Source organism: Littorina saxatilis, linkage group LG3 (genome assembly GCF_037325665.1).
Source record: "Littorina saxatilis isolate snail1 linkage group LG3, US_GU_Lsax_2.0, whole genome shotgun sequence".
NCBI lineage: Eukaryota > Metazoa > Mollusca > Gastropoda > Littorinimorpha > Littorinidae > Littorina > Littorina saxatilis.
In genome coordinates this window covers 36,742,519-36,767,816 of record NC_090247.1, presented here as the reverse complement: position 1 = coordinate 36,767,816, position 25,298 = coordinate 36,742,519, and the positions used below count along the sequence as shown (strand labels likewise).

Sequence of the window (25,298 nt, the reverse complement as noted above, 5' to 3'; positions counted from 1 at the left end):
AGCCCCCTGGGCACCCCGAAACGCCAAGAACCTGAAAAGAGAATGTACCAGACAGCAGGTACTCACCATCTGGTTGCCAGCCCCCCCAGGTCCTCCTTGGCCCCCCATGTTGTTGATGTTGGGGCTGCCGCCACCGCTGGGGATTCCTGCACCACCGGCAACGTTAGCGGGTAGCCCACCCTGTCCCCCAAAGCCTGCCTGGCCCCCTTGTCCACCACCACCTCCCTGTTGCATCTGTGGGGAAAAAGGCACAATGAAAAACCCTCCCATGTGTTAGTGTCAACAACACTTGCATCTGAAACCTTCTGCAACAAGCACATACAGAGCACTGTTATACCCTCATAAATAGTTTCAGTATCGGAAGATCACAGGACAAAAAGTTTGGAATGCTCAGAACATAATTTGCCCGGCATGCTCATTCTGATAGGTAGTTTGAGAAGATCGCACAATAGAATGCTAACAGGATGAGTCGTTGGAGATGATCTCATGAGTGCTAGGGGATGATCACATGGTGACGATCACAAGACGAACAGTTAAGAAAGCTAGAAAGAGCCTGAGATGTTAACATGGTCAATAGTATGGGATGCTCAGATTATAAACCGTTTTAGATGCAAACAATGAGTAGTATATCACAGGACTACCAAAGTGGACAGCTGAATTTGTAACACAATGAGTGTGGCAAGGGAGGACGAAAAAAGAATGGAATGCTCACAGACCTTACAACACCACCACCAGTGCTATGGTACAAAACTCCGCTGTCCACTTACCCCAAACATCTGCCCACCACTTACCCTGCCCATGCCTGGCTGTGCACCTCTCTCCAGGCCCATGCCCGCTGGCGGGGCAGGGGGAGGCTGCATTGGTGGGGCTCCTCCCCTCCCTCCTCGCATCTGGGATTCCATGCCTCCCTGACCTTGGCCTTGACCCCCGCGCATGCCCATGCCGCTCTGGCCTCCTGGGTAGCCTCCGGGGCCCTCGGGTCCACCACGCATGCCACCAGCCTGACATGTGAAGAACAATGATAACTTCAGTTTGATGTTAGTTTCAAATGTTTGATTGTAAAATTTGCATTGTTAAAGAATGCACAAATAGGAAGAAAAGCTGTGGTTTATACCCTTTATTAGGGAGAGTTTTGACATTTTGCAGAAAATCTTAAAATATTGCTAAAGTCTTATGTCTGAGTTTGTTGTGTCAAAAGAATTGTCAAGGGAGAGCTCTCCATTTCCATATTATCCTCGATTGTCAACGCAGTGCTATCTACTTCCATATTATCTGAACAGGTTGTCGTTAAAGACAGGTTTGACTGTGGCAATTACAACAGCAGCAGACATGTGCACACTCAAAACACTCATCAGTAGTAAACAAACCAAATTTCAGTAGTTTTTTTAAAATGTTTCAGTAGTAAGCTGTAACGACAGTTCAAGACATAATTCTGCTCACAAAGCACACAAACTGAAACACTATGACGCAGTAGTAGGGAATTACTATTTATTAACAAGCCAAGGTGAAACATCAACACTGTTGTAACATTTGTGCTGAAAATGTCTTTGGTCTTGTCATTCTGACATTCATTCACCACTGGACTGTCTTGAGAATAACTCGACTTCCAGCACTGTTGTGCCGTTTTCTTCTTCTTTGGTGACAGAGCTGGTGTCTCCTCTTCACTATCTGAATCTCGCACTCTTTTTTTCTTTTCCATGTTTCACTTCAATCACAAGTTGCCACGCAGACGCTGAACTAAGTCTAAGAACAAAGACTCAATGCTGAGAACACGCGCGCTTCCGGTAAATCGGAAAACGTCTTTTCAGCGCAACGGCCAACTAATTGGTCAAAACATCTTAAAACAGAAAAAAAGTACACAAATATATTTTTTTAGTAAAACATCGGAATTTTAATTAAAAATCCGTAGCACCGTATTCTGCATATAAAATTCGGAGAAATTACGGAGAAACCGTACATGTGCACAGGTCTGCAGCAGTCTGAGTCATCAAACAAACCCCCCCCCCCCCCCCCCCCCTGCCTACCATCATTTCTTCCCGGCTGCGTCCTTGCATGGCTGGTTCCATGGGTCCAACCCCACCACCGCTGCGACGCTGCTGCATCTCCTGCTGTCGAATCATCATCTCACGACGACGTTCATCTTGTGCGCGTGCACGGTCCTCTTCCGCGCGTCTGCTTGACATTCTGGAATTTTTTTAAAAAGCACAAGGCAAGGATGAAAATCTAAGAGAAATGTTGAAATACACTCATACAGCATGACCTGGACTTAACAGATAACAAACTGTTCATGAGAAAAAAGCCATAGAAAAAACCCTTTTGCACTCTTCCCCGAGATGGTATTTCATGTACACAAGCTTGCAGGTTCAAACTTACACACTTGACTGTACTCAACAAATAACTAATGCAAGTGAAAGCTCAGCTAAGTAGCATGGTACACTAAAAACAAAACTTTAGAGATGAACAGTCTCCCTAGAATCGTGATACTAAGCATACCCAGACCTGGGAACCCCTGTTTTGCACTTAGAGTATTCTCAAACAAACTTGGTGTATTTTCAGAAAAATGAGCGTACTCCACACAGCATTTGAACATCCATGATTCAAACATGCTTCACACGCGTCCGCCACATCGTTAATTAAGTTTACCTATACATGTACATTTAAAACAAATCCTTTTTTCAATTTTTACTGACAAAAACTGTAATCATGTGTCAAAATACAGGATCGGCTTCAAGATGGGCTTGAAAATAAAAGTAGTCTAGGAATTTTTCTCGTCGTATTTTTTCCCCACTGACCGTACTGATCGTATTCTCGACAATCATGCGTACAGAATACGGGGAAATCATATGGGTTCCCAGGTCTGCATACCTTATTTCCAGCTCTTGCTGTCTGCGCATGCGATCCTGGTTGCGTAGTTCCTCAATGCGTCTGAGCTCTTCCTGTTGTCTCAGCAAATCTGAACACAGAAAAATCATTTAAAAAGATGTACAAAAAGGATTCGACATTTTGTTTGCATCATAATCTTAATCAAATTTTGCAAACAGAATAACTTTTTACATTTTTTTTAAAAGACAAAACAAAACCATCTCAGAAATAGACGATGTTCCCTGTGGAGACGCAAAACAAAATGCAGTCCACATCCCGCAGGACTGCAGGGATCTCCAGCCCCTGAGGAGAGAGATTTTGACCAGGCCAACCACCCTCCACGAGAAGCTGCATGGACATGTGGAGGCTCTACCATTAGACTACCAGCTTCATATCCAGACCGGGACTCTAAGTGTAAAATGTTCTGAAATAACTCTTTGGGATTGTATGGAAATATTGAGGCAAGGTTTCCCTGGTAATATTGTGGGCCATTTACTAGCGAGAGATGTCTCCATATCTCTATTCCAAAGCCGGGTTTCCTAACTTTCCCCAGACATGGGAACCCCTGTTTTGCACTTTGAGTATTCTTAAACAAACTTGGTGTATTTTCAAAAAAACGAGCGTACGCCACACAGCGTTTGCACATCCATGATTAAAACATGCCTCATGCGCGTCCGTCACACGGTTAATCAAGTTTACCTATACAGTGAAGTCCGGATGTAGTGATAGCCCTCGGGACCAAATTTTTTTATCACTACATCCGGACTATCATTACACCAGGACGTCCGGTTATAGTGATATTTTTGTAGGTTTTATCACTACATCCGGACGTCCGGTTATAGTGATATTTTTGTAGGTTTTATTACTACATCCGGCCAATCGCTTGTAGTTGTAGTGATATCTTTAAAGCTTTTATTGCTACATGCGGCGGCACATTTGGTAAACTAGCCTCAAGGCAGTAACAAGGTGATTTTGGAACCACTATTGATTTCGTTTTGTGACGTTTCTTCTGTCGTCTTTGTCAGGCTTGCAAATGTCCTGTGTTAACCTACCCCCGTCCTGGCAGTTCAACAGCCGGTGTGTGTGTGTGTGTGTGTGTGTTTTAGAGAGAGAGAGAGAGAGAGAGAGAGACGCAGAGGAAGATAGTTTATTCAATAGGCCATAGCCCCTTAGAGAGAGAGAGAGAGAGAGAGAGAGAGAGAGAGAGAGAGAGAGAAGAGAGAGAGAAGAGAGAGAGAAGAGAGAGAGAGAGAGAGAGAGAGAGAGGCCACTTAGAATTAAGAGTTAAATGAAAAATTGTCAGATCAATTTTCCGCTTCAGGGTAAGCACAGTGCGTGGCTGGCTTTTGCTCGCCATTTTGGTAAAGGGAGATTACTCTCGAACATTATCACTACAGCCGGACTTTAGCTTCCCCGGGACTTGAAAATAGTATCACTACAAGCGGACTATCACTATATCCGGACTGAAAAATATCACTACAACCGGACTAAGTTAACAAAGAACATGAACAACTGGGACCGGGACCCAGAAATTCAATTACTACAGCCGGACTATCACTATATGGGTCTATCACTACAGCCGGACTTCACTGTACATTTAAAACAAATGCTTTTTTCATTTTTTACTGACACAAACTGTACCGTATTTGACGGACTACAAGCCGCGACTTTAAAAAAAAATATCGCATTGCGGCTTACAAAAAGATGCGGCTAAAACGTTACCTAAACTTGAATAGCATTCACCCAATGGAAGTCGCCGTGGATTTTCATTTCGCTCGATTAGCGATTGCCGATACTTTATTAGCTCTCTACTCAAGACTCGGCGCTATTCTCTTTCTTTCGCGAATCTTCGTTTGTCAACAAGTTGTCGTGACAAGCGTACAGAGAAACACCGGATGTATCAGGATCTCGCGCGCGCGAGATTTCGTTTTTTGTGTCTCGCGATAGTTGGAGGAGCGAGAGCCGCCATGTTGTGTTTTCGTCTGCTCGAAATGTGCGCAAAAGTCGTAAATCATCCCAAAAAGCTTATTCCGGGCGGGACTACATGTGTGTGTTGGTTACAAATTGTGTGTGTGTGTGATATTTTTCTTCAAACTTTTTCACTTTTCTTCTTTGTTTCACTTGTTTATTCTCAGAGCCGTTTGCCTGTTTGTTTTGATTGATTGACACGATCTGATTTTTTTGACGGCGGCTAATATAGTGACGTAATCATGTGCCAAAATACTGGATCGGCTTCAGGATGGGCTTGTGAAGAAAAGTAGTCTAGGAATTTTTCTTGTCGTATTTTTTTCCCACTGACCGTACTGAGCGTATTGTCGACAATCATGCGTACAAAATACGGCGAAATCGTATGGGTTCCCAGGTCTGTTTCCCTGACCTCAAGTCATCAGAATTAACAAGAAGAGCAAACGCTCGATCGAGTCACTTTCGCAGTTCTGAATATTATATGAGGCATCAGATGGACAGGAAGAAATTGCTATTCACAACACAATGAGTCACGTTCACATAAAATTTGAGCCCGGTCACTTTTATAGTTTCCGAGAAAAGCCCAACGTTAAGTTGTGTGTTGCCGAACAGAAAAGGCTAGTTATCTCCCTTGTTTTTCTGATAACGTTCGTAAAAGGCTACAGATGTAAATACTTTGATGTAAAGAATAATCCTACAAAGTTTCAATCACATCCGATGAACTTTGTCAAAGATATAAAATGTCTAATTTTTCCTTTGACGCTGACCTGTGACCTTGAAAAAGGTCAAAGGTCAACGAAACCATCGTTAAAGTGTAGAGGTCATTGGAGGTCACGACTAAACAAAATATGAGCCCGATCGCTTTGATAGTTTCCGAGAAAAGTCCAACGTTAAGGTGGTGTCTACGGCCGGCCGGCCGGCCGGACAGACTAACACTGACCGATTACATAGAGTCACATTTTCTCAAGTGACTCAAAAACTGTCAAAATTTAATTTAATTTTACTGTTTCTCTGTTGCATTATCCCAGAAAACCCACCTTGTCTGATCTGCTCTGCCTGGTAGTCATAGAGAGCATTCTGCATTTCATCTTCCAGTTTGATGCGAGCCTCTTCCATCTCTTTCTTCACATTCTCGATCCTCTTCTTCTCCATGTCATCCAGTTGCTTCCAACGCATCCCAAACTCATACTCAAATGAGCCATGGGGTGCAAAGTGTGGCTCCTTTTCTCTCTCCCTGCCAAGAGTAATTTGTCATTATAACTAAGAAATCACGTGTTCCGAAATTTCTGCATGTTTTCTTCTACCCTATAAATGCGAGAGGAACTGTTGCAGACCTGATTACCACTAAAATTTCCTGGTGTACAAATGAGGCTAAAAATGTGTACAATCAGAATTTTAAGGTGTACAATTCATTCTCGCGGTACACACTGTGCTTTATTCCCCCCTCAAACCCCATTATTTAAAGACTGTAAATACATGTATGTAAGAAAGAATGTGTGCTGAAAGTAAATTAAAACATTTTTGTTGAAAACAACAAGAAGGGCAAAGCCCATACGACTCACATGCTTGACCTAAACCTAGCAATGACATCATACACTAAGAACTGCTTTACACATTTTTCCTACCAAAATACATGTGACCTTGACCCAAGGTCAAGGTCATCCTAGGTCATGCAACACAAAGCTGTTAATTCAAGACATAGGAAGTACAATGGTGCTTATTGGCTCTTTCTACCATGAGATATGGTCACTTTTAGTGGTTCACTACCTTATTTTGGTCACATTTCATAAGGGTCAAAGTGACCTTGACCTTGATCATATGTGACCAAATGTGTCTCATGATGAAAGCATAACATGTGCCCCACATAATTTTTAAGTTTGAAACAGTTATCTTCCATAGTTCAGGGTCAAGGTCACTTCAAAATATGTTTACAATCCAACTTTGAAGAGCTCCTGTGACCTTGACCTTGAAGCAAGGTAAACCAAACTGGTATCAAAAGATGGGGCTTACTTTGCCCTATATATCATATATAGGTGAGGTATTCAATCTCAAAAACTTCAGAGAAAATGGGAAAAATGTGAAAAATAGCTGGTTTTTAGACAACATTTATGGCCCCTGCGACCTTGACCTTGAAGCAAGGTCAAGATGCTATGTATGTTTTTTGGGGCCTTGTTATCATACACCATCTTGCCAAATTTGGTACTGATAGACTGAATAGTGTCCAAGAAATATCCAACGTTAAAGTTTTCCGGACGGACGGACGACTCGGGTGAGTACATAGACTCACTTTTGCTTCGCATGTGAGTCAAAAACCCATACACTATTAGATATTTGAAAATGTGACACAAAACGAATGATAGAAAAACATAATTTTTATTTTTGACCTCTGAGGAAAATTTGCATCAGCTGCTGTCAGCAGTATTGAGTCAGCCCTTCATTTCTGTCACTGCACTGGTCAGTATTTTCTGGTCTCACACAGTCCTCTTTACACATTGCTTTCTAGGCTCACACAGTCCTCTTCAGACTTATATATTTTTTTATTTTATAAATTTTTTTGTTTTTTTTGTTTTGCGTATGATTTTAATGTCTGGCGTATAATCGTACAGCGGTCTTCAATTTCGTAAGATTGTACGCAAATTTTGTACAGTAACCAGGTCTGCTGTTGTGTGCTTTGGTTGTAGCATAGGCACGCCAAATCTACCTGAAGATTTTTTTTTATAATTGCAAATTAGTTTCTCCATCCTTTTTTTGAGCATGCAAAGATTGGATGAACAACAGCAAATCTATGGTTTCAAAACTATGCTAAAAATCGAACAAACTCGCAGGCCTCAAATAATCTTACCAATCCTGGCCAGAGACAGGTGTTCAAAGACTATGACTTTGAGTTAAACTTTAAGTTAAAGCAGCAGGATGGTCACTTACTTTTTGTACTGGTCATTCTTTGACAGGAATTTCTCCGGCATTCCATCCTCTTCATCTTTCTGCTCCAATACTTCAACCTCAATAGGCTTTGGGTCACTGTAGAAAGACATGTAGGTATTTCAATCTCAGCAACATTCTGTGTTGATCTATCTATGAGTAGTAGTACAGTAACAATCTAACACCTTGCTTGACCTGTATTTAAGTTTTAAACATTCCTTTTATTTCAGTTTGAAAAATAATTAATTCAGCATCAGACCTCAGAAATACTCAGTCATACTATTATCATTCATGCGGCACACCCAACATAAATAAATAATGAGGGAAAATGACACAATGACAAAACTAAACACGTTTCAGCATTCATTCTTATTATTAGACTGAAGCAGAACAGACTTGTAATTTGTAGTTTAAATTTAACATCCCATGTGTCTCAGCTGCAGCAAAACAGAAGTTCTCCCCACAGCCAACATCTGCAATGTAGCCACTTCAATGTTTTCTGAGTGTTAAAATTGATGTCAAAATATGAATGCTTGCTATTTTCAAGAGCCACATCTATGATTGAGTTGTTCTCAGGCCTCATTCTTCATTGCATACTTTTTGGATCTGGCTGATTTTTCTGACCCATGACTTGACATACATGTACGAGTTCTTCATGTACAATTTTATCTTTCTAGCCAGGACATGTAGACCTATACACATTTTCAGTCCAAATCCAACTTACCTATGTTCTCTTACACTCTTTATCTTAATGTACCTCCAACCCCTTCCCAGTGTCATGTGTTGAGTTTACTTACACGCCAAACAAGAAGACACCTTCATTTATCCGGCGCAATGCCTGCTGGGCACCAGGTTTGCGGACAAACTCCACCAGTCCCTCTCCTGTAGGCTTGCCACGGTCATCCACAATGACAATCGCTCTTTCCAGTTCACCAAACTGCGAGAAGGCTTGCTCCAGACACTCGTTGGAGACAAAAGGGTGGAGATTCTTCACTTTCAAGGCAGCGCCGTGTGTGGCAAATCTGACTCGCAACTGCCGCCCTTTCCTTTGTAATCCATCGAGTGCAGCTTTGGCAGCTTCAGCGTTGTGACGGTAATCCTGCATTAACACAAGAATACAATCACAGGTACAGTCACCATCAATCGTTTCAGTGTTTCGACTGTACATAAAAAATGCACCTAGGATTGGGAAATGAAATTTTGTTGAAAAAGGACCCAGACAGCAGAAGCATGCATGCATAATACTAATACTAGTAATAGTGGAGAAACAAGAGACACAACAGATAAAAACAATGGTTCTATGACCTATCTTTGAATGTGGTTGGAATGACCCCAAGAGTGTCGAAACAATGAAAAAAAAAGAAAATTACACAGACCAATGTGACATCTGGGCTGAGGTGCACAAAGCGAAACTGGGACCCATCACCCAAGCCGCATGGTCTGATTGGTTGACATTGAGATTTGTTGTGATTTCAAGCAACCAGACCCTGCGGTTTGTTCCCACCCAGTTTCACTTCGTGCACCCTGAGGTAATAAAAAGACCATGCGACCGCTTCATTCGCCCAGACTGCTTCATTCAGTCTTGAGTCACCCAGCAAAACAAATCTTCAAAAAATGTGTCACTGTCAGTATACTTTTTCTGTTTCTCAGTGAGTTTTTACCTGTGAAGTTGCGGTTGATGTAGTAATTAGTATGAGAATCAACATATCAAAAACCTTGGACTTTTCCTTTAATAACAAATCTTGATTTTACTACCAATAGGAAGTGAACTTCAATGTGTTACTGTTAGTGTTAGCTACCCTAACATAAACTCAGATGGTCCATATCACTGTCAGTCTATTTGACTAGAAGTGGACAAATCAGAACATAAACCCCATGAACCAATCCAGACCACCGGTCACCTTCCCGAGTCTAAAGACAAAGCAGAGACCACCGACCAACCCATGACGTACTAAAGTACAAATTCAATCCTAAGTGTAATCGATTTCAAGATTAGGACGTCGGAAAGTTTGCTATGAGTTAATTATTTTAAAGGATTAAAGATAAGACTAGAGTGTGTACTTAATCATGATTTGACATCATGTATTAGACTATTACGTTGTTTACTTACAATAGCGTCTCCCAAAGGCAGGAGTTACATCCCCTGATATCCGATAGAGTTACCCCCTTGCCGGCCCTTGGCAAGCCTGTTTTCGTGGGGTGTTTTTGTGCTGTATAATACCCCCTTTTTCATTGGCTGATGATTCTGATATTGACCAATGAGGTTAGACGAAACATCAATGCTTTGGAGTCCACCGATTGTCGTCTGCTACGAGACCAATTTCGTGTGAAAAACATTGTCAGAAAAGTTCAGTTTCGCAAAAAAATAGGAAAGAAAGAGGACTCTCACTATTCTTGTGTTTTTCATCAATGGCAGATGCTTCATCTAAAGTTTGATAATGAAAAACACATCCAAAATACAGCAGAAGGGACCTGGCTTCCCTCGTTTTCCAACGAATTAAAATTATTTTCTGCGATTTGGGTATTTGGATATGTTGTCTCCCCTTTCCCGTTTTCGCGCCGATCGTCAGACAAAGGATTTATTTGGGTGATTTTGTTTTCCACATTCAACAGAAGAACAGAGCTGATAGTGATATCTAATGGATGCTGATGAGGTAATTATAATGTTGTCCAAACATCATTATCTTTCTTTTGCGATTCAGTAAACTTAAAGTGCCAAAAGCCGACAATAACGTAACTGATAAAATTTCTGATTTTCTCTGTGAAAATCTGATTTCTGATTTTCTCTGAATCTGATCACAACCAACTAACTACGCAGTTAAAATTGGCAAGCCTCAAGGTTTCATTGTTCGAGATAATTCGAAGTATTCACGTTTTTCCACGTGGTTTGGTCGCAAATTTAAGGCAAGTGGTCCATTTACATTGCTTCTCAAGTTAAATTTTGTGTGTGTTTGTTTTTTCCAGAGTGAATACTGGCAAGACTCACAAGTGCTGGTCTCTAGTGAATCTCAGCAATCTGACTCTTCAGTGCACCATGATGACCATCCTCATGATGTTGATGTAGATCCGGATGAGGTAAATTTGTATACAATATGTATTTGAGTATGACTTAAATGATGTGTAGACACAATTTTATTTGGTCAACTCAGTATTTTTACTATTTAAGAGCTAACGTGTACCTGATTGCATGTCTGATTCAACCAACACTTTATCTGCGGAGGATCTGCTGATAGTACAAATCATTGATTTGCATGTCTGATTCAACCAACACTTTATCTGCGGAGGATCTGCTGATAGTACAAATCATTGATTTGCATGTCTGATTCAACCAACACTTTATCTGCGGAGGATCTGCTGATAGTACAAATCATTGATTTGCATGTCTGATTCAACCAACATACTATCTGTGGAGGATCTGCTGATAGTACAAATCATTGATTTGCATGTCTGATTCAACCAACATACTATCTGTGGAGGATCTGCTGATAGTACAAATCATTGATTTGCATGTCTGATTCAACCAACATACTATCTGTGGAGGATCCATTGAGAGTATGAATTGCGTTTTATTTTATTTTTTGGTTCAGATCTGATTATATGTTTTTTTGTGTGTGTGTGTGTGTTTTTTTATTATTTACCCAATTTTTTTTTCGTTTTAAGAAATATAACGTGAGGAAAATACTCACCAAAACGTTGCTTCAGTTGAACAAAATGTTTACTTGATTTTACATATCATTTGGCATAGAATAATCTGGTATCAATTACATTTTTGCAAAAGTTCTAGAAGATTTAGAACTAAACAAAAATGTTAACCAGTCACAGCTATTATAGTTTTGATTTTGCAATTATTAATTATTTTGCAAGTCCGAAAAAGCATTAATCTTTATAAAAGCGACGTAGAGAGTTGATCTTGATTATTCTATGCTGAATAACAGTCACATATTTTTTTAACTTTTATAATTTTTTATTTATTTATAATTTTTTATCAATATCTGAATGCGATTCTTGTGAATTTTCATGATGTATTCTAAATACCTGTGTTTTTATTATAATTATCAATATAGAAGTAGTGCAAGCAGTTGTATTATGTGTAACATTTCAAATTCAATCTTCATCAGTTTGTATTATGAAAAAGCAATTTTTTTTTGAGGGGTTCCACTTAGGTACATGTGCTAACAGTGATATGTAGGGCCTAGTTATTACCTACCATTATTTGAAAGACAAGATGTTGTAACAATTAATGATTAAGCTACTTCTTATTCAAATACATGTAAAAAAAAAAATAATTAAAAATAAAAACCAACACACAAAATGTTTATCATTTTTTGTGTGAGGGAAGTGATGGTAGGGGCTCAAGGGACATAACTGCTTGCTGATGGTCTTTTTACCCAAATCAGATTATCCCCCTTCTTGAATCCTGGTAATTTACTTTGTTTTTTTGTTTCTTTGCAGATTCTGGAGAGCAGAGTGGTGCAAGTGAAACAGTGGAACCCCCCCAGAAGATTGCTAGAAGAAAATAAGGTAGAAATTATTTCTGGAGGAAGAGCTCAGTGAAACAGTGCAAAACGGATGAAGGACCACTCTGCCACCAAACATAAATTGCTGTTTATTTTAATTGTATCATTTGTAATGATGTTTATAGTAAAACCTTGAAAAGAAAACACTTAACTCAACATTGTTGTTTGGTTTTGAATTTGCTTGTCATGTCAGTGTGGTGGTGCCAGCGGAGGGACGCCCAAAATGGGAAAATTTCCAAAAATAGAATTTCTCACTTTTAGAAAAAATGCCCCTGCTGCTTTTCTCTTCAACAGAAATTGTTCAATGTTGTATATTATGATTTCTAACAGTGCACTGGATTTTTTGGTCAATTAAAATAATTTTTTTTTTAACATCTACAAAATCCTTGGGTGATGCTACTTACAAGTCGAATGAAACCAAATCCACGGCTTGTGTTGACGTAGGTCTCTGAGACTTCACCGTATGGTTCGAACATTTTCTTGAAGTCATCTTCTGTAACATCTGGCGTCAAGTTTCCCACAAACAATCGGCATCTGCCAGTGAATTTCTTTTCTTCCGTGCTTTTCTGTTCACTGTTCTTCTCCCCATCATGGTCATCTTTGGAATTATTGGCGTGGTCTGCGTGCTTGTTTCTAGAATTCGACTCCGATCGGCTATGACTGTGAGATTTATCGCCCCGATCATTTCTACCTCCGCTCGATTCCCTTCTGTGGTCTCCAGATCCTTTGTTTTCCGGTTTCGCAGGCGTTCTGTTGGCTACTTTAGACATTGTAGCGTTTTCTTGACCCAGCTTCACGTTCCAGCAGCAGAGAAGATGGCGTCCTTTGTCTGAAGAATAAAATTCGAACACCGGCACAAAAGTAAACGTAAAATAGTTCGTTATGTAGTTTTTACAGCCGGTAAACGCAAAAGGTGGCGATCTATTTCCTCCAAATGCATAAAAAGTAACAATTTGATATTCTCGCTGTCTCGTTAGTTCTTAAAGGGCCGGTCGCTTCGCTGACCTAATTCCAGATCGAGGCTGGATTGTGCCGATCGGCTTTTGCGGGAAACTGGGACATTGAGGTACGAAAATTGCCTGTGTCAAATGCATGATCAAATCTGTCAAAGTTTTCAAGAAATGGTTAGATTATATCTAGTTTGCCCATGGTTTTAGTACAATGGAAGTTCGTATCGGCATGTTTCTCATGCAGTTTGCAATCTAATCGGTGGTGATCGAAGAGGCCGCCATGCTTATTTTATTCGCGAAGAAGGATAACTTAGCGCGTTCAGTGGATTATCCGTTCTTTGTGCATTGCTAAATATCGCAATAATTGTGTATTTTTAGGTGCAGATCTTAGTTAGTTGTTTGCCTAGATTCCTTCGTGGACTTGAGATTTGCACGATACGCAGGCACAGGCGATTGCAAGGATTTCTCGGATTTTTCGATAGTTACTTCCCTTGGAAAAAAAGTAAAGTGATTTTAGAAGCCTGTGTATTTGTGTGACTTGATTCATGTACCTGTACGCAAGGGGGATATTTTTTTGAAATAAGCCGGTTAAATTGTGTTCTTTTCACGCAATATTCGTCTTTTATATTTTAACTCTTCTTACTGCTTTACATTATATTTCGGACATGGCAAGAGAATTCAGGGTTCCATTCCATTTCCAACTAGTCTAAACATTTTCCCCAGTTTCAAGATAGAACAAATCTGAAAATTCCCCCTGACTGTCAAAAATTAAAATGAATGAATCAGTGAAGCTAATCACATTTTGTAGTTCAGCATGTTTCACTTCCAGTATTGATTGTTTTACGTGTTTGCGTCTAAATTATAATGCTATAATGAGTGATTGAGTGACTAAATCAAATGACTTCTGTATGCACATTTGTCACTTTTTGAGAAAATAGCTGCTCATACTTTTTACCTTCAAGTCCGCGTCGACTGCATGCACTGGTGGTTGGCTACTTCTAATGAATGAACTTCTGGCACATTTTATTCCACGCTGGATCAGACATTTTTTTTAAAGGGGGACACGTTAATTTTTGCATGCTTTATGCAGGTTTCACAAATTCAATCTCAGACTTCACTCTCAATACAGACCTTTGATATTCTTTTTTTTTATTCAAGCCTCGCATCCACTTGGATGAAAACAAGAACAAACTTGAATGCAGACATTTACACAATTATATTGAGATATTTGATGACTTGTATCAGTAGCCTTTAAAATAATGAATATCTATACAACTACTGTCTGTGTGTGTGTTCGCGATGCACGGCCAAAGTTCTCGATGGATCTGCTTCAAATTTGGTGGGCATATTAAGGTACACCCCGGACACAATCTGGTCGATGAAAATTTTCAACACGTGCTCTCAGCGCACAGCGCTGAACCGATTTTGGTTTTTCTGTTCATCCATTCCCAGTAACTCTTCCTTATCTTCTCCAGTGTTTTGTGTTTATCTCCCTTCCTTCGTGTGGCGTCAATCCATATTCCCGTTACTATTTTTAGAAGGTCACTGTCCACAACGCTCAATCTATATTCCCGTTACTATTTTTAGAAGGTCACTGTCCACAACGCTCCTTATCTTCTCCAGTGTTTTGCGCGTTTTTCTCCCTTCCTTCGTGTGGCGTCAATCGCGTACGGTGCGCCACTCACCCGACGAAGCCGGGTACCCGGCGTACGGTGCGCCACTCACCCGGCTTGAAGCCGGGTATTCGGCTCTACTTCTTACCAGCGAAGCCGGCTACCCGGCGAAGCGGGTATTCATCTAGTATATTATATACATGTACTTCAAATTCAATGGAATTTGATGCCCATTAAAAAATATTGCCCAGAAGCAATTATAAATTGAGCAATAATATTGCAAGCAAAACATTATCATAAACTAAATGGTACAAGCAGAAGTGTAGGAATATGCGTAAGAAAGGGGCGTATCATATAAATTCACTCTGTATGCTGGGTTAGTGGGTATGGCAGGTGAATTGTCTTGTTTGGTTCATGAGAAAAATTGAGACCGACACTCTGCCCGAGTGACAAATTTAATGACAATATAAGTGCTAGCAAAATAAGCTGCAGAGCATTTTTTAAAACCTTTTCATGTCGTGTTTTGATCTTCTTCTGCGTTCGTGGGCTGAAACTCCCACATACACTCGTGTTTTTTGCACGAGTGGAATTTTACGTGTATGACCGTTTTTTACCCCGCCATTTAGGCAGCCATACGCCGTTTTCGGAGGAAGCATGCTGGGTATTTTCGTGTTTCTCTAACCCACCGAACTCTGACATGGATTACAGGATCTTTTTCGTGCGCACTTGGTCTTGTGCTTGCGTGTACACACGGGGGTGTTCGGACACCGAGGAGAGTCTGCACACAAAGTTGACTCTGAGAAATAAATCTCTCGCCGAACGTGGGGACGAACTCACGCTGACAGCGGCCAACTGGATACAAATCCAGCGCGCTACCGACTGAGCTACATCCCCGCCACATGTTTTGATGAAATTGAAAATTCTTAAACATTTTTAATTTAGTCAGAACTTTTGGGCAGTCATTCGATTTGAGCTGATTCGTAAATACTATTTTTGTACAGAATTTCTAATATAAATTTAACCGGGTTGCTTGTATTTTATTTTCCAGCTCCTTTGTTTGTTGCAATGTGTTTGAAGAGAGAAATCGGTTCTGTCTCTTTTTCATGACCAGAACAATTCTTTCGCACATGACATAGTGAAAAGAAATTTGACTTGAATTTGATGAAAGTACAATAACATTCAACATGCATCAGTGAAAAATCACAATAAAATGAGCGATATTTCTGTTGTTCCTGTAGAACTCTCTAAGTCTAATCATGAAGCTTTCTTGTCCCCACTTGTAATTTTGTATAATTGAAACACATAAAACTTAAAAGCTTTGTTTGATTGAAGCAATTCTACACTGGGTTATTGTCTTTTCTTGTTAACTCTTTAAGGTACAATTGTTTTTGCAGCTTCATATTAGGATGTATGTAGTGTGAGTTTTATGTTTGTTTCACATTCTTAGAAATATTTCCTGCTTGTAGTAATTATGAAGCAAAACAGCAAGCCATACCATTAATAATAACTATCAGATTTAACAATAACAATAACAGAGAAAGACCTAGAAGTTTTGGATTTCTTGAATATTACTTAGTTTATAATGTATACAACTCTAACTCTAAGCCGCTGCTTTCTTCTTCCAGTTCTAAGATGTCCCAGTCAGCGGAAAACCAGTCTGCCATCATAGAGAACGAAAACAACTCCAACATTGTCATGGAGTCACAGGCAGCGATGACAGGAGATGACTCGCAGAGTATGAATGTCGAGGACATTGTGCCTCCTCTTGAGGACGCAGGACCAGAAACTCCAACTCAGGATGAAGTGGAAGAGAGCATGGACACAGATGAAAGAGGAGGAGATGAGGGGCATTCTCAGGCAAGCAGAGGGGATCAGGAGCTGATCACTGGTGCTGGAGATGCTAGCCAAGAGGCCACACTAGCAGAAGCTCCATTTGAGGATGTTTCTTCAGGCATGGGTGCTGGAGGGGATGCTGTGTCTGAACCACAAGAGGCCCCTGAAGAACCGCAGTCACCGGCTGCAGATGTGAGAGAACAGGTAGAAAATGCTGTGGAGGCAATGGAGGTGGAAGAGCCTGAGGCAGAGCAACCTGAAGCTGAGGCAGCAGAAGAGGCAGCTGATGTTCTTCAGGAAACTGTGCAGGATGCTGCTCCTGAGGAAGAAACAGCAGAACCTTTTACTGCTGAGAGTGAGAGAGACGAAGTGGATCAGACTGTTTTCCAAGATCAAGGGAAGGAAGATGAACCAGAGGTATTATCAATACCAGGAGATGATTCTACAGAACAGGACAATGAAGATGTTTCTCAGCCCGAGAGACCTCTGGCAGAAGAATGCACAGGAGTGGACGAAGATGTAGACAATGCAGAAATACAAGAGGCTGAGGAAGAACAGCAAGATGAAACTAACCAGGATGATACAGCTCTGGATGAAAATCGGACAGCAGAAGGTGAGACACCTGTGTCTGCAGAGGAGGAGGACAAACTCCTGGCTGAAGAGAGTTCGCAATCTAAAGATGCGGCACAGCAAGATGATGAGGCTGGACAAGAGATCATTGCAGATGAGCAAGAGGCTCTGGGAGATGCACCAGAAATCATTGAAGATCAGCATGAGGCTGGTCCAGATCAACCAGAAGTTATTGAGAGTGAACCAGAAGTTATCGAGGACGAACCTGAAGTTGTTGAGGATGAACCAGAAGTTATTGAAGACGAACCTGAAGTTGTTGAGGATGAACCAGAAGTTATTGAGGATGAACCTGAGCTGACTAAAGAATCTGAGGAAGGTGAACAGGCTGCCTCTCAACCCATTGAAGATGAAGATGTTGTTGAGAATGCTTCAGGGGAAGTTGTTGAAGATGATGATACTGCAGCTGAAGTTGATAACAATGCCACAGAAGAAGGTGCCTCTTCAGACAATGTTCAAGACATTCCAGAAGTTGCTGAAGATTCATCAAAGCCATCTGATGATGATGGAAAAGTTCAAGAAGTTGTCAGTGTTGATGAATCACAACCAGTGGACGGAAGTGAAGACCAACCTGCAGTAGAACAGTCAGCAGATGATCCTGAACTCTTACTAGAAGAGACCACCAAGAAGGCAGTAGATGCTGGCGCTGAAGAAGCTGCAGAAGGTGGTGATGTTTCCACAGAGGCACCTGGGAAGCCTGACAATGAAACAGAAGGAGCTGACGGGGTTACAGCAGAGCCTGCAGGTGAAGGTGTATCAGACTCTGAATCAAAACCAGCTGAAGAATCTGCAAAGCCAGAGGGTGAGGCATCAGATGACAAAGCCTCTGATGCCACTATCGAAGATGCAACTGCAAGAGACGCTGAAGATGAACCCATGATGCAAGTTACAGATGTCAAGTCTGGAGCAGAAGCTGAGGGGGAGATGGCTGCAAAGCAGGATTCTGGAGATGTCGCTGGGGATGACGTAAACAAAGATTCAGAAGACGCTCCCGAGGCCATGGAGACTGATGAGGCCTGTAAAGACAAGACAGATTCCGGTGACAAGGAGGTAGACGTTGTTGCTGCAAATGTGCCAACACCCGGTGAGGGTGCTACACCTGTTAAAGCTGCTCCGCCAGATGATGACGATGATGATGTTGTAGTCCTCGACGATGATGAGGATTCTGTTCCACCGGTGAAGAAGGAGGCAGCTGAGAAAGAGCTGTTCAACAGCAACAACGACATGGGCATCCAGATTGAGTCTGTAAGTGGTGGAGCTGATGAGCTTCATGAACAGGCTGAGCAGCAAGTAATAAAGCAGGTAGGACATTGCGGGTTATAGAACTTTGTACGTGAAGCCAGAATTCTAACAGATTTTTTTTTTACATTCTAGTACATGTACTTGCATACAGTCTGACTGTGAAGGTCAAGGAGCAAAAACATTTCTCAGCTAAGGAACATTAACTATTGAAGACAATTATCACATAGTAATTAATATTGCTGATTTTGAAGGGGCAACAAATTTGAGGCTAAATTTTCATATTCCACACTGAAACTGAAAATAAATGGACTGTGCATGACCAGGTATTCCAGAAACCTAGGCGAGTTAGAACATTATGCAGCCAGTTTCTTTAATTTAGTTAAGTGGGTGTCTAAAAGTAAAAGGTTGATTGTTTCTGATTTTCCAGGCTGTAAGATTGATATTTAGACTTGATTTATTGAGTGTCTTCTTAAAAATCTTATTACATTTGTATTATGCCACTGGATGAAGTCAGAAAATGGTGCAGCCCGTTTAAGTTACGCGAATGTCTAAACATTCGATTGTTTCTGGTATTCCAAGCTCAGAAGAGTGTATTTCTTTTGTCTCTTCTATCAGCTTTTAATATCGTACACATGTGTTTTGTTCAGGAAAATGGTGTGGAGCAAAAGCCAGAGGTCAGCGCAACAACTCCCGTGAAGAAAGAACCACAGGCTGGTGGTACCCCAACCACAAAAAAAGTAGCATCGAAGATGCAGACTTGCATTGTCTGCAAAAGGGTGAGTGTCTGTTTTGTTGTAACAGAACTGCTAACCATTCTGTTGAATTATTGGCAGTGAAAGGATTGTTGTATTTTTCAGTGTTGATTATTACACATTTTATTGCCATGGCTCCTTGTGATTAACAAAGACAACAATAAAATGGTTTAAAGTTAAGTTGAAGTTGAACAATCTATCTTGGGGAAACCAAGAGTTTGTTTATGTAGCGTGTCTGGTAAGGGAAGTAACTTCTCTGTAAAATGTTGTGATAGTCAGTGCAGGGGTGAGTTTTGGCGCTCGCCCGCTCGCCCCCCGGCGACTTCAAATCGCGTGGGGCGGGTTCGAAATTCCTCTAAAATTGCCCGCCTGGCGAGTTCAAATTTCGCTGAAGCACAAAGTTGTTAGGCAACGTAGTCAATCGGAACGGCCCGCGAACAAATATCTCTGCGGGGGATCTCAAAATCTGTCACTTCTCTACTGCCCACTCTTCCCTCCCCCCCCCCTTCCCCCACTTTCAGAAGGACTTAGGACTACCACCAATCAAGGCCAGACACATTGGCTAGACAGCTACCCCCCTCCGCCTCACTTGACCGTGTCATCACCCCTCCAGTGCCACGAGCCGCTGGCGATTGCATCAGCAGTCAAAATAGTTAAACCCCCCTTCGTCCCCCCTCTTTGCGCTATTCACTTCACCCCCTCCGGCTCTTATATCTTATCCTGCGCTGACCAATCCTTCAGAGACTTTCACATGACTGTTGTAAAACAGTTTCCTCTCAGATAAAAACTCGGTCATTGACCCCGAGTAAGAAGGTCAGTGTCTCGACAGGCAGCTGTGTTCAGATTGCAAGTACCGGTCATTGACCCAGGTCTCAAGGCCAACCAGCTTTTACAATGCATCTGCCTTTGATCTGACCGCCCATCCAGAGCAAACATATTCCCCCTAGCCCTCTGTATTTTTCCTTTGATGTGCCTGCTATGTACCACTGATCCAGTTTCTGGGAAATGTATAATTATGTCATTGACTGCAGGGATACTCATTGAGACCATTTTCCAAAATATGTTAACACCAGCTTTGCTGACCAACTTAGTACAAGTAGTGACAGTACTCCTGCTGTCAATTATTTCCCTTCAACTAAGGAAGTAAAAAAAAACCAACCCGATCCACTATATGTGATAAAGAAGAAAAGACAGACCTTCAACAATAGGACAAGGGATGCAACTCTGCTGAATCAAAAGCATAAAGATCACCTGTGAACAATTCTAGGATCAGGAAATCTGAACATCTGTTTGTTTTCATTAGGAAATAGAAATGAAATATAATGCTTTTGATTATTTGTGACTTAAGCTGTGGTAAATTTGGTATGCAACTTTTATACTTCTGCTTGATCTAACAGTAATATTAATAACACACACATAAAGAAAAAGAAACAAAACAAGAAAGCAACTTAGAATTTTTTTTGTTTTGTAGTCAGCTTTTTATACTTGGTTTTACACAACAAAAAACATAATTTAAATTTTAAAAAAATGCTGATTTACTCTTTTGTAGTGTGTGTTTATGTGGTAAGTAGAGTTCCATAGTAAATTACTTTGTAAATTGTGTGGTAGGGGGTACATAAAGGGGGTAACTTTTAGTGAGGTTTAGTGTGTGAATGTGTGACAGGGTGTGAATGTGGTTTTGATTTCTTGTTTCTTTGTGGCGGCTTTTATTTTAAATTCTTTATAAAAACAAGGTTAATTATCATTATATTAAAACATAGCACTTTAGTCATCAAGTTTTGTGTGTGTTTGTGGTAGTTATTAGTAGTGCAAATCCACATGTATGCATTATAAGTATGAATGTACGTCTTTTGTGTATGTGGTTAGCACGCGACGAGCCGCTGGGGCGGTTGTAAGAAATCCCGGCAGGTTGGGGGCCGGTTGGGATTTTGGGGGGCCGGTTCAATTTTTGTCTTACCGGCCCCCCTGGCCGGTAGCAAAAAAAGTTAAGGTACACTCCTGCAGTGTGATTATTAACATTTTGAACTGATGTGGAACAAAACTTGTAAAAATTATCCCTAATTTCACCAGCTGGGTAAATGCAAGTACAACATCGTTCGTAATGGAGACATCAAACACCTGTGCGACGATGCTTGCTTCAAACGGTTCCGCACCAACCCCACCATGTTCTTGAAAGGAACGGCTTCCACAGGCACTGCGGCCGCTCCTGCAGAGAAGAAAGACAAGGGTGCAGGAAAAGCGGCTGTGGGAACACCAGCAACCCCTGTGCCAGCCAAGCAGATAACTCCTGGGTACAAGACCTGTGTGGTCTGTCAACTTATGAACATCAATACACACGTAAGGAAGAAGTGTGTGCAGGTAGTTTGTTTTACAGTAGTATGGGTAATTGTGAGGTGCTTTTGCTGAGAGGACACCTGCCAGTACATGACACTTTCTGATATCCTTAGGTTTGTTGATTTGACTGACATATATCTGCCATGAAAGACCATCTACAATGTACCCCCAAACATTTTTTGTTGATCCTCGAAGGTTTTTTTTTCATTAAGTATTATTGGAAGTATTATGCTTCATTATTCTGCTTCATCCTATTTCATGTGCTAAAAAGCTATTGACTAACTGAATCCCCCACAAATGTTATCGCTGCCAATTTTGAATGTGATGCTGCAACAAGGATGTGTTATATAATCGCTTTACTGATTTTAGATTAGTTGTTGTAACGTGATCTTTGCAGTGGTTATAATGATTTGCATGATTAAGTCTTCTGTTTCCAAGGGTCAGTTCTGCATGTGGAAAGGCCTTGACTTCTGTGGTGAAGGATGCCTTGGAAAGTTTCAGTCAGGAATCGGCACATCTTGCACTCTGTGCACAGCTTTTATACCCCAGGCAGTTCGCTCTGTAAACTGTTTGCGACTTGGTAATGAGGTAAGTTTGCATTCATTATTTCACACATAAAGATAGTTCTGGCATATAACTGGCACTGCTCATTATGATAAGCAAGCCTAAATACACTGTACTCATAAAATAACAGAAGGTTTGACAAAAGGCTTTAAGCATACTGCAACCATACTACAATTCAGGCTATTAAGGGTTGATCTCTTGCTGAGCAGACTATTCACTTACCAAAAAACCTGTTCCCAGCATAATAACCATAAACATATGAGGCAAAGTGTAAATGAGAAGATGTTTGAGTCATGACATGTCTTTATTCAGAGCCCCTAGCATAAAGAGTTTTCTTCAAACGTTCCTATGATTCATTCCTAACTTTTTGACTTTTTTTTCCCCTCCACTCTGCAGGTGCGACCGTTCTGCAGCAACAGATGTTACGCCGACTACAAGCTACGCATGAGGCTGTGCGCGTTTTGTCAGAAAGACTTGGCCACAGCCACCGACTCGTTCTCTGCCCCTGTGGGCTCAGAAGGGTCCTTTAAGGACTTTTGCTCCCAGCCCTGCATGAAGAAGTATGAGGACCTGCTCAACACAGATGTCGAGATCATCAGGGTGGAGGGCGGAAAACCACGAGGCATAAACAAGTGTTCTGTGTGTCAAAAGGTAAGTTAATTGTTTGCAAGGTGATGTTGGACTGATGTTTGAAGACAGAGGAATGAGAATAATTTGTGTGTTATCTGATTGCTTGGTAATTGATATTTAGTCAGTTTTTGTATTTTTCTGCTTGCAGTGGGAAACCAGACAATTAATTTGCTATTGATGAGAACTTTACGCACTGAAGTAGCATGATAGCAGTAAATAGAATCTATTTTGTCCTGGTTGAGGAGCAATGCAGCAGAATCTTTAGTGTGTGTGTGTGTGTGATTGGTTTCAAGCTCGTCTTGAAGGTAGGAATTAAACTTGGTGTTGCTTCCCCATGGTCCTTCCATAAATATCCTTATGACTACAGAAAACACCGGGCATTCAGTCATCATAACTTATATTTGACTTTTTCTTCACTGACCAGAACGAGGTGACCAAACACGCAGTGAAGTACAACGGGGTGGTCAGCAACCTGTGCAGTGACCCATGCCTCTCGGCTTTCCAGTACGCCAATAAGCTCAACATGAACCCCTGCGACTTCTGCAACACCATGTGCTCCTCCCTGGAGTCGAACCCGCACATCGTGCAGTTTGAGGGCATCCAGAAACGCTTCTGCTCTGACGCCTGCGTCACCAAGTTCCGCTTCAACCATCGCAAGTCGACGGCTTGCTCCTGGTGTGGCTCGCTGAGGGACAACTTTGACATGATTGAGCGTCTTGACGCCAACAACAAGTACCAGCTCTTCTGCAGCCTCAACTGTCTGTCACTGTACCGGGTGAATTTGCAGGTACAGTTGTGTTTTGTGGGTGGGTGGGTGTGTTGTCTGTCACTATACCGGGTGAATTTGCAGGTACGGTTGTGTTATGTTGGTGTGTGTGTAAGTTTGTGGTGTGGTCCGTCTTTATGGTTTGATGCTAGCGGGATGTAGGGGGTTTACCTTCTTGTCAGGGTAGGTGGGCATATTTGTGGACAAAAAAGTCTTCGTGTACTAGATTTGTAGATTGGATGGCGGAATATAAGAAAGAAGTCTTTGGGGGCTCCATGTCACAGAAACAGCACATGTTTCTGATAGAAAACCTTCACGCAAACTTTTTTTTTTTTAATGAATGGAAACCTACATGAGTTCTCTAAAGAAGTAGTAACAGTGAGACTTGACACGCTTGTCTAGAAATATCCAACTTTATTTTAGTGCAAGGACTGAAGGAGTAGGTTAAAGTTCAAATTGGATTTAGAAGGTCAGCATGCACCTACAATATTCAAGCCCCATGTCTTACCTTGTGACACATTCTGTAGAGCAAGGTATCTCTACAGGCCAAGTCCAACCAAGCGGTGACCTGTGACCAGTGTCTGAAGTTCGTGCCAGCGCAGTACCACCTGACCATGAGCGACGCGTCTGTGCGCAACTTCTGCTCCTACAACTGTGTCATGGTCTTCCAGTCGCAGTTCTCCAAAGGGACACCACCCCCTCCTGGGCCAACGCCGCCAACCCCCAGACACAAGCACAACACCAGAGGCAGGGGTAGTAAAGGTATGGCTTCTGTTCCTTTTGGTTTATGGACTCCGCTTGTCATGTATGGCTGTGTCTGAATATTCTGTGTTTTGGCTCTTTTTCATTTGGAGTTTTAACGCTCAAATATGCATGTGTAAACACTCAAACTCAGTCTCTCACACACAAGGACACTTCTCGTAACTTGTTTCAGGGCCTCTGCTACCAAGTGCATGATGACAAACTACTTTTGTTGAGCGTTATATGATAATCAACAGTATAAAGCAAATGAAAGGTATGTTGTTCGAACGTTTAATTATACCAACAACATTTCTCTGATTTTTTTATTCTGAATTTTGGAATGTTCGCAGTCTATTTGTGTTTGGATTTTTCTAAAGAAAATGGTTTACGTACAGTCAGTAGAATGTGATGTTTATCTGTTTCAGCAACCCAGCAGGCAGCAACAGCGTCTCCCTCCTTCCCCATCATCTCCAACGTTGTGTCTCTGGCGCCACAAGGTGAGTGACAAAGCCTTGACAGTACACAGTCAGTGTATCTAGGCTGCTTTTCAGGCCACAACCAGCTTTTTAACCTGGACAACATTTATTTTGGCGTTTTTGAACTTTCCCAAAACAACATTCTTAGGTTGTGTCTCTGCATTGAAGTGTTTTATCAAACATACATCATTCAGAAATGATTTCAATACAAATTCAAATTTTAATGACAAAATATATATATTAGTTGAAAAGAAATAAAGGGAATTAATTTCAACCATTTGTCATTATGCATATGTCATATTAACAAGAGTTTGTGTCATTCGGGTGATCACTTGCCTGTTGGCTATTTGCTCTCAAAAGTTTGCAACATTTCTGGACAAAGAGGGAGAACGGGTTTGGAGAAAGTTTCGCATGAAATCATTGTGTAGTTAATGTGTATACTTCTGTTCTGCTATACGCCTTTTACAAGGCTTTTAGAAAACAATTCTTTGCCATAATTATCTAAAA

At 41.3% G+C, this 25,298-nt stretch overlaps 2 protein-coding genes across 4 annotated transcripts in view; one reads left to right on the top strand and one right to left on the bottom strand.

Moving 5' to 3' along the window:
• The window catches only part of LOC138962267 (mediator of RNA polymerase II transcription subunit 12-like), a 53,385-nt gene extending 40,158 nt beyond the window's left edge, over positions 1 to 13,227 (bottom strand). The window contains exons 1-8 of one of the 3 annotated variants that reach the window (XM_070334014.1): positions 12,668 to 13,227; positions 8,544 to 8,845; positions 7,750 to 7,845; positions 5,865 to 6,061; positions 2,866 to 2,953; positions 2,025 to 2,184; positions 768 to 1,001; positions 67 to 234 (exon numbers count right to left, since the gene is read on the bottom strand). In XM_070334014.1, coding sequence (XP_070190115.1) covers positions 67 to 234; positions 768 to 1,001; positions 2,025 to 2,184; positions 2,866 to 2,953; positions 5,865 to 6,061; positions 7,750 to 7,845; positions 8,544 to 8,845; positions 12,668 to 13,033 — 1,611 coding nt within the window. In that variant the 5' untranslated portion in view covers positions 13,034 to 13,227. The remainder of the gene's footprint in view (positions 1 to 66; positions 235 to 767; positions 1,002 to 2,024; positions 2,185 to 2,865; positions 2,954 to 5,864; positions 6,062 to 7,749; positions 7,846 to 8,543; positions 8,846 to 12,667) is intronic. The other 2 variants (XM_070334015.1, XM_070334016.1) reach the window with 2 other exon arrangements.
• A 63-nt stretch (positions 13,228 to 13,290) lies between these two features.
• LOC138962266 (zinc finger MYM-type protein 2-like) overlaps positions 13,291 to 25,298 on the top strand; it is a 50,157-nt gene continuing 38,149 nt past the window's right edge. The window contains exons 1-9 of the mRNA XM_070334013.1: positions 13,291 to 13,329; positions 16,452 to 18,588; positions 19,176 to 19,304; positions 21,351 to 21,617; positions 22,053 to 22,202; positions 22,575 to 22,829; positions 23,233 to 23,595; positions 24,102 to 24,336; positions 24,741 to 24,812. Coding sequence (XP_070190114.1) covers positions 16,459 to 18,588; positions 19,176 to 19,304; positions 21,351 to 21,617; positions 22,053 to 22,202; positions 22,575 to 22,829; positions 23,233 to 23,595; positions 24,102 to 24,336; positions 24,741 to 24,812 — 3,601 coding nt within the window. The 5' untranslated portion in view covers positions 13,291 to 13,329; positions 16,452 to 16,458. The remainder of the gene's footprint in view (positions 13,330 to 16,451; positions 18,589 to 19,175; positions 19,305 to 21,350; positions 21,618 to 22,052; positions 22,203 to 22,574; positions 22,830 to 23,232; positions 23,596 to 24,101; positions 24,337 to 24,740; positions 24,813 to 25,298) is intronic.